The sequence below is a fragment of the Coregonus lavaretus genome (genome assembly GCF_964263955.1).
Source record: "Coregonus lavaretus genome assembly, chromosome: 4".
In the NCBI taxonomy this organism is placed as follows: domain Eukaryota; kingdom Metazoa; phylum Chordata; class Actinopteri; order Salmoniformes; family Salmonidae; genus Coregonus; species Coregonus lavaretus.
This window is the reverse complement of record NC_139991.1, coordinates 27942124-27958475: the sequence shown is the minus strand read 5'-3', so window position 1 is coordinate 27958475 and position 16352 is coordinate 27942124. Positions and strand designations below refer to the sequence as shown.

The 16352-nt window shown below is 41.4% G+C and overlaps 1 protein-coding gene and 1 pseudogene across 2 annotated transcripts; both read right to left on the bottom strand.

The window, feature by feature from the left end:
• Nucleotides 1-5801: 5801 nt before the first annotated feature.
• LOC311128609 (C3a anaphylatoxin chemotactic receptor-like) lies at nt 5802-6740 on the bottom strand (annotated as a pseudogene). The gene has a single exon. The product of its transcript is annotated as a C3a anaphylatoxin chemotactic receptor-like (transcript).
• A 1810-nt stretch (nt 6741-8550) lies between these two features.
• On the bottom strand, nt 8551-12315 carry LOC311128108 (signal recognition particle 19 kDa protein-like). Its single transcript, XM_084160080.1, has 5 exons — nt 12202-12315; nt 11690-11765; nt 9481-9552; nt 9161-9269; nt 8551-8995 (listed from the first exon to the last, which is right to left on the bottom strand). Exons 1-5 carry the CDS (start codon nt 12237-12239, stop codon nt 8865-8867), a joined length of 426 nt encoding a protein of 141 aa, XP_084016206.1. The 5' UTR covers nt 12240-12315; the 3' UTR covers nt 8551-8864.
• Nucleotides 12316-16352: the final 4037 nt, after the last annotated feature.

The following is a 16352-nucleotide window of genomic DNA, read 5'->3' as shown; positions in this document are numbered from 1 at the left end:
TCAAATCAAGCCTTATGGGTGTCTGCCCTGTCCTGTCCGCCAGACTCAGATAACAAACATTGTTAACACAAACACCCACATGAGAAAAGAGAGGAGCCCTGTGGTGGTGGCACACCCAGATCCTTAACACCCTGTGCTGCTGTTACATGGTGGTCAGTGGAGGATGCTGAGGGGAGGATGGCTGATAATAATGTCTGGATAGAGCAATTGGACCGGTATCAAACACATAGCAACCATGTGTTTGATAGCATTCCACTAATTCCGCTCCAGCCATTACCATGAGCCCATCCTCCCCAATTAAGGGACCACCAACCTCCTGTGATGGTGGGGGTATGGTAATCTTGTTCACCAGCCGGCTATCTATATGTGGTAGCAATCGAGCCTGGGAAAGTGGTCAGTTGTGTGGTTGTAGACTTGGATTGAAGGGTTAACGGCTGAGTAGTTGAGATGGGGGTTTGCTACCAGATCTGGGTTGGGTGGGTTCAAGAAGTAAACACTTAAAGCTGGAATCCTTAATGGTGAAACTGCCACGTCTGTTTGCGATATTACAACATCAAATTACTGCAAACAACGAACACCTGCAAGGAAACACGTGCCGTCATCATTGCATTGACAAAAATATCATGCCCCAGCAGTCCTGGGTATTAGCTGTCCCTCTGTCCCTGGTCTCTTCAGGCCATTGGGGGTGTGGAGGCTGGCTAAGCCCTGGTTAAGCACCTGCTTGCCCCACGGCACTGGGGTGGGTTTGTATTAAGCCCAGTGTCATCGGATGGACCAGACTGTTTGTCTGTGGAGCATAACGCCCACTGTCTGAGTGGGAATTGTGGAATTCCTTTTTGCCTCTGTTAGCAATGTGTCCCGACGCTGGCAGAGTGGAACGGAATGGGACAGGGGGGCTGACCAGTGTCATTGTTTCAGAAATACACAGACAGCCATGGGAGGAGAGGGAGTGAGAGAGAGAGAGAGAGAGAGAGAGAGAGAGAGAGAGAGAGAGAGAGAGAGAGAGAGAGAGAGAGAGAGAGAGAGAGAGAGAGAGAGAGAGAGAGAGAGAGAGAGAGAGAGAGAGAGAGAGAGAGAGAGAGAGAGGTAGAGGGAGTGTGTGTACTACTGTTTCAGACTGATAGCAGCACCGCAGACCCTCATCATCAGAGAGAGGAGAGGACACTGATCCAACCTTGGCAGTAAGTCTCCCGTCTTTCTGTCTCTCTGTGTTTCTGAGCTGTGAAGTGTTTCTCTGTCAAGTGTTTCTCAACTCCCAGCGATGTGTGTGTTTGTTTGTACCTCATGAACTATTTAGTGAGCATGTTCCTACACTCACCATGAGGGAGCAGAGACTCCATTAAAGAGTAATAAAATCAATAGAGACCAGGTAGTGCACAGTGGTAATATTTAGAATACACTCCCTGTATTAACACAGATATCAATACTTACATTAAAATTGTAACGATAAACATTTGCCTGAGTTTCAGGCTAAAATGTTATCCTGAATTGAAATTACTCCTTCCTTCCTTCCTTCCTTCCTTCCTTCCTTCCTTCCTTCCTTCCTTCCTTCCTTCCTTCCTTCCTTTCTTTCAGAACATGAGCTTGGCTCGGATCCATGATAAACACAAGCTAAAGAAATACTGGGAGGAGAAAATCGAAAGTCACAGCGATATGATGGGGAATGAGGAATCCAGAATGAAGAGCAGTGCTTTGTCAAAATAAGTATCTCTGTCAATAGCCACACTGCCTTATCAACTATATACCATCACTGTTATGAAGAATAGTGCTGTAGAAAAGTGGATTTTCTACAGTGTTTCTTTACTGCAACACAGCCTGTTGGTTTGGTAGCCTATAAGTAAATTCTGCATAGGACAGGAACTAGTCTAATATCAGAACCAATCTCCTCATAATGAGCATCTGTTCTTGAGATGCTGCTCAGAACTTAACCCACAGTAACCAAGACAACACGCCTTGCACCCTTGAAGCATAAATTACATGCAAATGAGTTCTAATCGATGGCAGGCTGAGGCGGGTAGGCTACAGAGCTTATCTACAGACAGGCAGGCAAACAGGCAGGGAGACAAGCAGGAAGATATGCAGGCAGTCAGGTAGGTAGGCAGGCAGGCAGGGAGACAGGCAGTCAGGCAGTGTGCTGTGCTCTGCCGCTGCAGTAAGGTCAGTAGGGATTAGAACGTAGAGTGTTATAAATGCACCCTAATCCTTCCTCTTTGGTCCTGTGACTAATCAATGTGAGCAGAATGTGTTTCCTTTGGAACAGCTGGGAGGAGCTCTCTAAAGCAGCCCTATTGATTGTTCACACACAGAATAACACAATGGGCTTTAAAGGCTGATCCTCCCTGTATTAATATGTGTATCTGTGTGATGCACAAATCCCCTTCGTTACAAAAGGAAATAGCTGACTGCAAAGGTAATTGCTGCCAGCGAGGGGAGGATGGAGGGAGGGAGAGAGGGATGAGTGAAAGAAAGGTGGAGAGGTCAGGAAATACTGTATGTCTCATAACTCCACTACCAGCATTAGGCCTAATGCTGAGGCACTGGTGTATTGTGTTCAGACCTGGGTTCAAAATACTTTGAGCATTTGCTCTAGCCTGCCTGGAGTGCCAGGTGTGCGGAGTTTGCCGTTTTGGGACCATTCTATAGACCCATTTCCCAGCCACGCCATGAGAAGTTGCACAGTTTGTCATCAGAAACCTTGTTGTTTACCTAGCAGTGGATACGATCACATGCAACTTCAAATGCAGCTTGTGCAATAATGAACACGTAATCAGATGGTTATCGTCTACAACATTGCAGATCGCAGCTAGCAAGCCAGTGTGGCAAGGTAAAATATCACAAATAGAGTTAGATAAAGCAAGAAGGTTAATATACTTGTTGAACATAGTTATAGCCAACAATCTTGTGTGTTTTCTTGGTCATCACTCACTCACTGTTCAGTTTGTCAAAGTCCCAACATCAGCATCCTGCTAAGGAGCATTTTGATGTTAGGATGAGCATGACATTTGATGGTAAACAGAAAATGGCTCTATAGGTGGTCCATTAAGTACTTGAGATTATTTCAAATAGTATTTGAACCCCTGTCTGATCATTAGAGATATGATCAGCATTGCGAAATGTGGCATCTGTGTCATGTGGCCAGCCGCGAGGCCTGAAATACCAGGAATCCTTATTATTAACATTCCCCTTGGTGGTTGTTGATGGACATGTTGTAGGTTTGAATAGGATCATGTGTCATGGTAACATCTTGTTTATGTGAGTGACAGGGAGACCAGTGGAGGTGACACTATGTTAATTAGTAAATCAATGCGTTAGTTATTAAAGTCATCTTTGCGTTAAAGGACCATTGCTGCAGGACATTAAAAAGGCTGAGGAAAACATATTTTACTCCAAAAGAGATGTGTAAATATTAGACATGGTGATAAGAAAATGCACTTCATAGAGCCATGATAGGTTTTGGTGTTGTATTCTACATAGATGTTATGCTGTAATTGCAAGTCCTCCATGTATCACACTGTCAATTATTTTATCAGATTGATTCTCTATGAAGTAGAGATGGTAATGTTCATCATCCTTCCAACAGGCTGCGGGAGGAGTGGCTCAGGAGGCTGAAGCATCGGAACCAGCAGCTGGAGCGTTTCGAAGAGAATCACATCAGAAGGGCCAAGATGACCCAACAGGCCTTCAAGATACCCCAACAGGCCTTCAAGATACCCAGTCAATGACCTTCTAATCTACATTCTAGAATCTACATCATTTTAAACCATCTGACTGAGGGCATGATACGTAGATTAGCCTGGTTGCCATCTCTGTTCAGCTATTACATTCCACTCATTGCAACTCCTGTCATTTGCCAAAGACAATCTTTGGAAATTTACAGGAGTGACAAGGAGTGGAATATTAGCTAAAAAGACTGGTACCCTGACTAATGATAGAGGGTTAACTAGGACTAACTTCTCCATTTTAGATGATGACATGAAGACAATAGATTGAGGTGAAATACTATACGTGAAGTGATTTTTACTTCTTGTGAGGGAGACGGTACGGCAAAAAGTCAGATGGATGGGATGTCACCGAATGATTAGTTGCAGAACCATGCTGTACAGACTTTGTCATTAACACTCATGTCGTAGTCTTGAGGCGACCATCTGTTTTAAAGTAAAATAAGTACAGGGGCGTATGTGAAGACTTGACTGTACGTCAGAGTGACAGTCGTGGTGACAGGTGGGGTAATTTGTTGTTGTTTAACTTTGTTCGGAGTGTTGGAGGAATATACAATGTGATCGGGAGGAGACATGATGAAGATTGACAGAATATGGTATGTTTTTTCAAGAATGAAAAGTATGGAAAGTATAGAGAAACCATAGAAATGTGTAATTGTCCCAATTTCCGGGCCTGAATATAGATAGAATTTCATAATGTTTAACATAATTCATTTGCATGAATATTCTATTATTCTGTGTAAAATTCAACTCCAGACCCAGTGGCAACATAGAGAGAGCAGAAAGTGTGTGAAATTTAAACCACTCATTTGAATAAAGACAAAATGCATGTGGACAGTTTCCGAGGTTTCTGAGAAATGTGTTAAGCCCTAGTTATAGGCCTAGTTCCTTTATCTGAGAGGAGAAGTTAGTCTCTCAGTCATCAGTTTAACGAGAATTGTGCTTTGAATTGACACTATGTCAACGTGTTTAGGGTGTCTACTTATGTATTGATGTTAAGATAAGCTATGCAAGGGAGTGCTGTTAGCTTTTTCTTACAAAACAAGAATTTAATTAGAATAAACTAAAATATCTGGTATACAGCATCATGTGACTGTGTTTGAGAAGTGTAAAATCATACATTATCAATGGCCAAGGATCAAAATAGAAATGATTTGACAAAATGTACAAGATTGGGAGATGGTACAGTATAACATTACGGAGTAGAACATTACAGAGTAATTTACTCCTGAGGTGCTGACGTGTTGCACCCTCTATAACCACAGTGATTATTATTTGGCCCTGCTGGTCATCTACAGTGCCTTGAGAAAGTATTCATACCTCTTGACTTATTCCACATTTTGTTGTGTTACAGCCTGAATTCAAAATGGATTAAATTGATTTCTCTATCTCACCCATCTACACACAATACCCCATAATGACAAAGTGAAAACATGTTTTTCTTAATTTTTGCAAATTTTTTGAAATTGAAATACAGAAATATCTCATTTACATACAGTCCCAGTCAAATGTTTGGACACACCTACTCATTCAAAGGTTTTTCTTAATTTTTACTATTTTGTACATTGTAGAATAATAGTGAAGACATCAAAACTATGAAATAACACATATGGAATCATGTAGTAACCAAAAAAGTGTTAAACAAATCAAAATATATTTTATATTTGAGATTCTTCAAAGTAGCCACCCTTTGCCTTGATGACAGCTTTGCACACGCTTGGCATTCTCTTAACCAGCTTCATGAGGTAGTCACCTGGAATGCATTTCAGTTAACAGGTGTGCCTTGTTAAAAGTTAATTTGGGGAATTTCTTTCATTCTTAATGCGTTTGAGCCAATCAGTTGTGTTTTGACAAGGTAGGGGTGGTATACAGAAGATAGATCTATTTGGTAAAAGACCAAGTCCATATTATGGCACTTCAAACCATCTTTTGTTTTGGTCAATGTCTAATTTCTTAATAGCTTCTTAATGAGATTATGCTCATTTAGTACCTCAACCAGTCAGAAAACACCAACACATGCTTTTTCATCTACATAATGTGTAACTATGACACAGGAGTGTTTCCTTTTATTTTTTGTCTGACTTAGACATGAGCCTCAGATGAGTTTGTGGACCGTGACAGCTGACTGTCCTTTAGAGTACACAGAGGAACGCATTGTCACATCCTTGCTGAATACATTCTCAAATATTTTCCTAAGAGACACCCTGGCCCTCTCCTTGAAGTCCTGACCCATGAAGACATACAGAAGAGGGTTGAGGCAGCTGTTGACGTAAGCCAGAGAGATGGCCAGGGGTTCCAGAGCCTGGGCCATGTCTTCCGAGGCCTCCCCTCCATACTCCATCACCAGCCCCAGCCCTATGATGTGATACGGCAGCCAGCACATAAAGAACACAGCCACAACACCCAATATGATCCGGAAGGACCTATGGGATTTAAAGCGGCCACTGCTCACCCTCCTGCCGATGAGCAGGTAGCAGACAGCGATGACCAACAGGGGACGAGGAAGCCGAGCACTAGCCTGGTGACGTGGGTGGCTTTGATAGCTGTAATGGCCGACTGGTTGCCCTCAGTTTCGTCTAGTAGGGGGTGATAGGTGCACAGTGTCGTGTTCATATCTCCAAGGACTACTATTCCTCTGTAGATCATAGAGGGGAGGCTGAGGAGCAGGGCCAGTACCCAGGCCAGACCACACAGCAGCCAGGCCAGGGTGAGGCTCCGGTGGTTCTGGGCCCAGACAGGCAGGATGACCAGGGCAAAGCGGTCCAAACTGATAAGGACCAGAGTGAAGACCCTGGCGAACATGTTGAGGACGACGACGTTAGGGAGAACCTTGCACATAGCCTTTCCATAGGGCCAGTGGTGGTTCAGTATGATTTCAGCCATAGAGAAAGGGATGGAGACACAGCAGAGCAGGTCAGCCACAGCCAGGTTAACAAACCAGATGGTGTTGACTGTCCTCTTCATCTTGACTCTAGCTATCCAGATGACAAAGGTGTTGCCTGTGATGTCACTAATAATCATTCATGATTGAGGGCCACATTCATACTGTCTATATACCATCTGAGACTAAATTAACTGAATTAGAATTGAAACTGTTCAATCTACAATACATTCAGAATGTTGTTTGTTAGTTTGTATATTACTTGTCACAATGCAATATAATTTAGCAGAACCTGTGGCTTTTAAGGCCTTTACATTTTATGTGCAAAACAATTGTCTTAAAATATTATCACAATACCTCAGTATTTTCCACTTAAGTTAATAACTTAACAGGTGCAACGCAAGAGTTCACCAAAAATTATACTGAAAACTTGCAACCTTACATTATCGTTGAGCTCTCCTTTCTAAACGTTACCACAGGGTTAACGCACAACAGAGAACTGAGACAAACCCACAGGAAACTACATTAGCAACTATTGACACCAGCTATCCAATAACCAGTAGGCAAATTATTACTCAAGAAAATACCCCAAATCTACCCACATATATTAGAGACAACTCTGCACAATCTTAGAATGGTCCTCTGTAGCTCAGCTGGTAGAGCACGGCGCTTGTAACGCCAAGGTAGTGGGTTCGATCCCCGGGACCACACGTACACACAAAAAATGAATGCACGCATGACTGTAAGTCGCTTTGGATAAAAGCGTCTGCTAAATGGCATATTATTATTAGAATAAGCACTGCCGTGTCATCATCAAATAAAAGCAGAAACACTGGATAGATGTAGGTCTATGGTATTGACTGAACAAAACATTGAATCTCAATTCATTACATTATACACTGAACAAAAATATGAACGCAACATGTAAAGTGTTGGTCCCATGTTTCATGAGCTGAAATAAAAGATCCCAGAAATGTTCCATAAGCACAAAAAGCTTATTTCTCTCAAGTTTTGTGCACATATTTGTTTACATCCCTGTTAGTGAACATTTCTCATTTGCCAAGATAATCCATCCACCTGACGGGTGTGGCATATGAAGAAGCTGACTAAACAGCATAATCATTACACAGGTGCACCTTGTGCTGGGGACAATAAAAGGCCACTATAAAATGTGCAGGTTTGTCACACAACACAATGACATAGATGCCTCAAGTTGAGGGAGCGTGCAATTGGCATGCTGACTGCAGGAATGTCACCCAGAGCTGTTGCCAGATAATTTAATGTTCATTTCTCTACTATAAGCCGCCTCCAACGTCGCTTTAATTAATTTGGTAGTACGTCCAACCAGCCTCAAAACCGTAGACCATGTGTATGGTGTCATGTGGGCGAGCGGTTTGCTAATGTCAATGTTGTGAATAGTGCCCCATGATGGCAGTGGGGTATATGGGCAGGCATAAGCTACGGACACAATTGCATTTTATCAATGGCAATTTGAATGCACAAAAATACAGTGACGAGATCCCAAGACCCATTGTGAGGCCTATTTTTTTTTTTTAAGTATGTTTGACCAACCGATGCATATCTTACTCCCAGTCAGGTGAAATCCATAGATTAGCACCTAATGAATTTATTTGAATTGACCAATTTCCTCATATGAAATATAACTCAGGAAAAGCAATGACATTTTTGCATGTTGCGTTTATATTTTTGTTCAGTATAGTTAAAAACTAAGCATGAATCCTGCCTAAATAAATTGAAACAAGTGAAAACATTTGACATGCTTTGTATGTGTGACCTCAAGTCATTTATTTATTTTATATAGACACAGATGAGGAAAAAAATCTGTAAAAAAATAATAATAATGCAAATAAGGGATGGGTAAAAGAAAAAGTTAAGTGTTATAATAGCTTGACTAGAATAATACAATTGATTCTCACTGTCAGAACAAAGTGGAAGCAATCATTGTTTATTTGACTTTCATTTCCCTAAGACCACAGGGCAGTCAATCAGCAATTGAAACAGAATACTTTGATGTATACATAACATTCACAAAATATACATGTTTACATGTGACTGATGGCATATCACATCATAGCATCATACATACGGGCCTATACAAAATAATTACCTCACATACATTTGTATTTTCTCACTCTTTCGGTTTGACACTTGCCAGTTCCTTGTGACAGACTTCCTTCCTTGCTTGGTTTCTTACAGTAAACTGAACAGTAATATGGGGACCTTTGTGTGACTGGACAGGGCCTCTACTTCCTCTTCTTCTTGCTTTTCTTGCTGCCCTCCCCTTGCTGGGAGCCTGAGTCTGCCCCTGCACCCTTCTGGGTCCTGGTCTTCAGTTTGGGGATCATCTCAGCACAGTAGATCATCACGTCTTTACCTTTAGGGACAATCAGAAGGAAAGCAAAGCATTAAAAAAAAAGTAAATGGTGTCACACACACAACTGTGCGTTGTGAGACCGGTTGATGGTGAAAACAGACTGCATTGCTTCCAGTTTGGCTAATTTGAACCATAGGCCATTGCTCCTCCCCTTCACAAACTCACGTGATGCAAACTTGTCTGAGCAGAGAGTTCCATCCTCCTGCTTTAACTGAACACGTACTCTTCCTCTGAATGTCACGTCTCTGTTCCACTCTCTGGAGTACATCTTGTTCTGTGGTTGGTCAATTGAACAACAATTAGAGACTCATAATCAGGCAATGCCATACCCCTAACTTATGGTGACGTGTTTGACGATGGAAAATGGCTGTTGTCGAATCACCTAGGTGCGAGCTACACAATGGTAATGAATGAAGAGTTCCCCTCCTATGTAAAGCACCATATGTAGCTTTGCAATCCATTATTGATGTAATATTGGTCATTACCTCCACAAGAACATTTGCCCCCGCTGCTGTCAACACATCACGGATCTCAGCACAAGTAGGATTCTCCACTGCCTGGTTGAGTACAGAGCGGAAAACCAAGATGTCAGCCTTATCCCTCAACACACTCTTGAGGACATAGGCCAGGGGTACTCAACTACTATTAGAGAAGGTCCAGTGACACAAATGTCCATTATCGGCGCTGTGGTACAGTGTAGTAACAAACATAGTCGTCTACGACTTAGAAAACATGTTTTTTATAAAATGTACATTAAATACATTAAATGAGACTAAGAATTAATTAAAACTTAATTAAAAAGTTAATTGTGGAGAAGGCTGATTCACAGCTGTTATGTGGAGCCAAACATGGTCAGGATGTATAGTGCCAGTTTCTTGAGAACAGGGACATCAGCTGCAGGCACCATCTTTCCCCAGAAAGTGACAGGGCCACAATCACCAACCTGCTCCTTCAAAGCCACATTTTCTTCCCTGAGCTCATCTTTTTGTTTAGCTTCAAGCAAGGTGTCAGCAACTTCACATATGCACTATTTCACCATCTCAGCGTCTGGAAAAGTTTTTATTTTGTGTGTGTTTTCCCAAAACCCAAGCTATCCTCAGTGAACACGCCATTGCACGTTATTGGGCTGTCTGGGAATCTTAAAGGACTTATTGGGATTTGAGTTGGTTAATCTAGTTTGTTCTCACCTCCGTGTTCAGGGGATACGTCTGATCGAATTTACTATGCCTGGTGTCATAATGGCGCTTAACATTGGCACTTTTCACGAGAGCTACGGACTCAATGCATATCAGGCAAATTGGTTTTGTGCTATGGAGGACTAAAAGTGCCACAATTAAATAAATAAATACACCATTAAATAATTACTTAAATGTGTCATTAATTAATTCAAATTAGAATTAAATACATAAATGTGTAATTAAATGTATCATTAATTAATTCAAATACCGATTCATTTAATGTAAAATACATATATAATTATTTCACTATTTACATTTACATTTCATGATCCTGCATTGCAGTGATTCATGAATTACTTAAAACTGTCAAACTGACCCATCAAAGTCAGTGGGCGGGGCTAACGCGAATCTAGTCTGATCCATTGCTTTGGTCTGAAGTAGAGTAGGCCAACCTGGATAGAGACAATGGAGGATCTCCGTGAACTTTCCAGGGAGTTGGTTAGAGACATTTTAAACTTAGCAGAGGATGTAGAAGCAGGACCTGCTGACATTATCCGGAATTGATTTGTCTTGGCTTGATGCAGAGGGTAACCAATCAGGCGTTAGGTTCCGCCTACCAACTTTTGATGGGTCAGTTTGACAGTTTTAAGTAATTCAGGAAGCACTCCAACGCAGGACCATGAAATGTAAATGTAAATAGTGAAATTATTATATATGTATTTTACATAAAATGAATCGGTATTTGAATTAATTAATGACACATTTAATAACACATTTATGTATTTAATTCTAATTTTAATTAATTAATGACACATTTAAGTAATTATTTAATGGTGTATTTATTTATTTAATTGTGGCACTTTTAGTCCTCCATATTGTGCTAGTTGCGGGGAGAATAAATAAATACTGTTCCGTCCACTCGTCTTTCAACATACGGTTTTCAGAGTAAACGTTTCATTTTTTTGAACAAGCCATATTAACAAAGATACTGGTAACTAAGCTCCTTCTTTCTGTGATATTTACAGTTGAACCACGGCCAAATATTTCTGCCTGTTTGTCCCAAGGTTCCGCTAAGGATATTTTGATTCATGTGATTGGGTAAAACGCGGCCTCTTATATTTGCATATAACCACGCGATTGGATTAGAAAGGGCACTAGTAGAGGTGGGCGTTGCTTCGAGGGAGAGCGAGAGGCCGCTGAGTTAAAGAGACCACTGCGCTCAAGAGACCACTGCGCTCGTTGATTTTTTAAAGGCCGTTTAAAAATAATGTATTTACTTTTATATAACAAAATGCGATGTTGTCGGGTCCGGATTGACCCTTCTCTGGATCCGGACCACCAATTGAGTTTGGCTGACATAGGCTATAATGAATCAGTATCAAGAAGTGTATACTTGTGGTAAAGGTAGACCATAGTGGTGTGTATGTGTCAATTTACCAAGATAGATCGGCAATAGCAAGTGGTCCACCATGCATTGAACCAAATAAATTAGAACAATGTTGCAGATTTGGTTTACCTTTTCAGCAGGTATCCGTCTCCCCTCTGCTAGGGTCTTCTTACTGTTTACATAGGAAGGGTATATGCAGATAAACCTGCAACAGAGTAAATCAGGAAGAACATGTTAGGTAACTAGCTATTCATAACTTGATGGCTATCTAATTGACCAGCTGCTAAATTTGCTATCTAGCTCATTTCATCTGGATTCAGTGCACTCAAGTAGGGTTGCACACGTCACGTGAATAGTAACAGCTAGCTAGCAAGCGCTACTGCCGCCTCAACTGCATCCAACAATACAATTACAAGTTCATACGTCTTTTCATTTGTAACGACAAAGAAAATGGCTAGCCAACTAACTTCAATGTTGGCTACCGATTTTCGTTGGCACGCTAGCTAGTGTGAGCTAACTAATTTAGCTAACACATATGGCTGTCTTCTCTTCGCTTGTTTTTCTGTTCACAGGTAACGTTAGGACTTCTATTCACAAACGTTTCATGGAAAAACAAGAGATATGCATCTAATATTACCTACCTTTCTTTTTCAGCTGGATTATCACTTAGCGGAGACATCTTCTCAGAACACACTAGCACAGAGTTCGCGTTAGCTTCCTAGCTCGCTAGCTGGGACCTGTATAAAGCTAGCCACAATAGTGGAATTTGCGCCTTGCCTTCAAAATAAAAGCTCCTAATTGAAAGCGATTCAAACGGATACAAATAGTGGAATCATGCCATATTTGGACTAGATAATGCTAAATAAGGTCGGAATGTTATATAAATTCAACAAAAGACAATATTTAGTTAATTTGTTGAAATCGCACTGTGGATGTATTACACTTTAGAATTGCATTGGGGCCACAGTCCACAGGAGGATGGTGGCACCTTAATTGGGGAGAACGGGCTCGTGGTAATGGCTGGAGTGGAATTGTGTCAAATACATCAAACATATGGTTTCCATGTGTTTGATGCCATTCAATTTACTCCCCTCCGGCCATTATTATAAAATAATAATAAATTATTATTTATTATTATGAGCCGTTCTCCCTCAGCAGCCTCCTGTGGGGGGCATACTTATATGCACTGTACAGCCTTATGTATCTTGGGTCCATGAATTGGGGTATCAGCCTACTTGGTGACACTCACAGATTACAATTCTGAAGAGTTTACACAAATATTAGCGTTGTAGCTCATATTTGGGAACTTTAACTGTGGGAAATCACCTCACTATTCAGCCATTCCATAGGTTAGGCTGCACAGTGCAATATGAAGGTCCAATACACACAATAGACTGACTGGAAAGGTGATTTCCCACAGTAAAAATCCTGTTATAAGAGCTAAGATGCTAATATTTGTGTATACTTTACACAGTTGTGTTCTGTGAGTGTCACTGAATAAGTAGGCTGATACCTAATTTCATGGGTGCAACATCCATAGGTTAGGCCCTCCACGCAATCCTAAAGTCTAATACATCCACAGTGCGATTTCAAGATTTTTATTTTTTGTGTGTCAAATTAACTAATTATTGTCTTTTGTTTAATTTTTATAACAACATTCCGGCCTTTTTAGCATTATCTAGTCCAAATAGGGCATGATTCCACTATTTCCCACGGGGGTCCAGTATGAAAATGTATGCACTCACTAACTCGAAGTCGCTCTGGATAAGAGCGTCTGCTAAATGACTAAAATAAATTTCAATCAGTTTGAATCACTTTCAATGCGGGACTTTTATTTTGAAGATGATCCGCAAATGCCCCTATTGTGGCTAAACCTTATTGAGTTCCCACATCCGGTTTTCAGCGGAAAAGGAAGCTAGGTTGAAGTTAACTGCAAAGACAGTACTGGGTCGTCACTAGTTACAACAGCCACAGATAGGTCGTCACTAGTTAACACAGCCAAATTCATAAACCCGCCTTTCTTCCAAAATCTGACGTTAAACCTTAACCGCAACCCTATCCTTAACCACACTGCTAACCTTATGACTAACCCTGACCTTAAGTTAAGACATTCATATTTACGATATGGTAATATTCTGACTTTGTGGCTGTGGTAACTAGTGGAAACTACAGCGACAGGAACCTTGACTACTTTACAAAAACCATGTGATCAAAGGGCATGCAGCTTTTGATGGTTGCCTTTAAGCAAAGATTACGGATATACCGACAAGATACACGTCTCTCCGCCCTAACAATGGGAGTCGTTGTCAACAAAGCAACACGGTTGGCTGTCTAGCTCCCGCCTATCTTTTCTTTGGATTGGTGGATACATCTCATTATTGTAATTATAATTTTTACATTTGATTAGTTATTGACGTCAACCGCCGGTATTCAAAGGAGATGCTACCAGACTCATAACATGAATATGCAGACGACTCCGGTATAAAGTGTTTTTTCTCAAAGTTGCCGGGATGTTACGTGTCCTACTTATATAAGTACAACTTAAGCATTACGAAACTTCTATTCGATCAATTAAACCTCACGTAGCAAATAAGCCATTCATTTTTTGTTGACTAAATTTGACACTCTGATCCTCGCTTGGTGGCGAAATAACGAGAAAACGCCACCTGCTGGAGGGAGACAGATTTTCCTCCGAGTTGTGAATTCCTCTTCCTCTCAGCTTTAAGTCGCTGCAGTACTTCTCACCAACTGCACCATGCAGCCATCACCTGTATTGTGGGAGGCACATTAGAGTGATTTTGGTTGACCCACGCGAACACGACTGAATTGAAACAGAAACCAACTTTGCCGCGATTCTAAAGCTACAAGTGTTACAAATGAAAGTGATGAGACCTCTCTCACCAATTAATTAATTGTTTGTTAGTGTGTGATATGGGGGTATATAAACGTTGATCGGATGACAGTTATTGCAACACATACAACTGGCAAGAAATTTTTATGTATTGGTGTTATGAATAAATGCCCATATCCCCTTTGCTTGTACAGTGCCTTCAAAGTATTCAGACCCCTTGACTTTTTCCACTTTGTTACCTTACAGCCTTATTTTAAAAAGGATGAAAAAAATAATTACATTCTCAGCAATCTACACACAATACCCCATAATGACAACGCAAAAACACGTTTTTAGAAATGTTTGCTAAAATATATATATATATACATATATATATACACATATATACACACACACACACCTTATTTACCTAAGTATTCAGACCCTTTGCTATGACACTCGAAATTGAGCTCAGTTGCATCCTGTTTTCATTGATTATCCTTGAGATGTTTCTACAACTTGATTGAGTCCATCTGTGGTAAATTCATTTGATTGGGCATGATTTGGAAAGGCACACACCTGTCTATATAAGGTCCCACGGTTGACAGTGCATGTCAGAGCAAAAACCAAGCCATGAGGTTGAAGGAATTGTCCATAGAGCTCTGAGACAGGATTGTGTCGAGGCACAGATCTGGGGAAGGGTACCAAAAAATGTCTGCAGCATTGAAGGTCCCCAAGAACACAGTGGCCTCCATCATTCTTAAATGGAAGAAGTCTGGAACCACCAAGACTCTTCCTAGAGCTGGCCGCCCAGCCAAACTGAGCAATCGGTGGAGAAGGGTCTTGGTCAGGGAGGTGGCCAAGAACCCAATGGTCACTCTGACAGAGCTCCAGAGTTCCTCTGTGGAGATGGGAGAACCTTCCAGAAGGACAACCATCTCTGCAGCACTCCACCAATCAGGCCTTTATGGTGGAGTTGCCAGACGGAAGCCACTCCTCAGTAAAAGGCACATGACAGCCCGCTTGGAGTTTGCCAAAAGGCACCTAAAGGACTCTCAGACCATGAGAAACAAGATTCTCTGGTCTGATGAAACCAAGATTGAACTATTTGGACAATGCCAAGCGTCAAGTCTGGAGGAAACCTGGCACCATCCCTACGGTGAAGCATGGTGGTGGCAGCATCATGCTGTGGGGATGTTTTTCAGCGGCAGGGACTGGGAGACTAGTCAGGATCGAGGCAAAGATGAACGGAGCAAAGTACAGAGTTCCTTGGTGAAAACCTACTCCAGAGCGCTCAGGACCTCAGACTGGGGCGAAGGTTCACCTTCCAACAGGACAATGACCCTAAGCACACAGCCAAGACAATGCAGGAGTGGCTTCGGGACAAGTCTCTGAATGTCCTTGAGTGGCCCAGCCAGAGCCTGGACCTGACAATAGCTGTGGAGCAACGCTCCCATCCAACCTGACAGAGCTTGAAAGGCTCTGCAAAGAATAGGAGAAACTCCCTAAATACAGGTGTGCCAAACTTGTAGCGTCATACCAAAGAAGACTTGAGGCTGTAATCGCTGCCAAAGGTGCTTCAACAAAGTACTCAGTAAAGGGTCTGAATACTTACGTAAATGTGATATCAGTTTTTTATTTTTAATAAATTAGCAAACATTTCTAAAAACCTGTTTTTGGTTTGTCATTATGGGTTATTGTGTGCAGATTGAGGGATAAAAAAATTAAACTTTTTTAGAATAAGGCTGTAACATAACCAAATGTGTAAAAAGTCAAGGGGTCTGAATACTTTCCGAATGCACTGTATATCAAACCATAGCTGCAATAAGGACACTTGTGTTCATAATCATTCACTGCAAGCAAATCTTAAATTCCATTCAATACCAAAATATCTTCAAGATGGATACTAAATTATCAGAGCTTGATAAACACAACCATTCCACTGTTCAGTAACACTGGACA

What these genes read in the sequence shown, in the direction of transcription:
- LOC311128108 (XM_084160080.1), bottom strand. Translation starts at nt 12,239, where the DNA reads ATGTCTCCGCTAAGTGATAATCCAGCTGAAAAAGAAAG. An exon ending in AATCCAGCTGAAAAAGAAAG is followed by an intron (nt 11,766 to 12,201) that starts GTAGGTAATATT and finishes ACTCTGTTGCAG; the next exon opens with GTTTATCTGCATATACCCTT. An exon ending in CTCAGACAAGTTTGCATCAC is followed by an intron (nt 8,996 to 9,160) that starts GTGAGTTTGTGA and finishes TTGTCCCTAAAG; the next exon opens with GTAAAGACGTGATGATCTAC.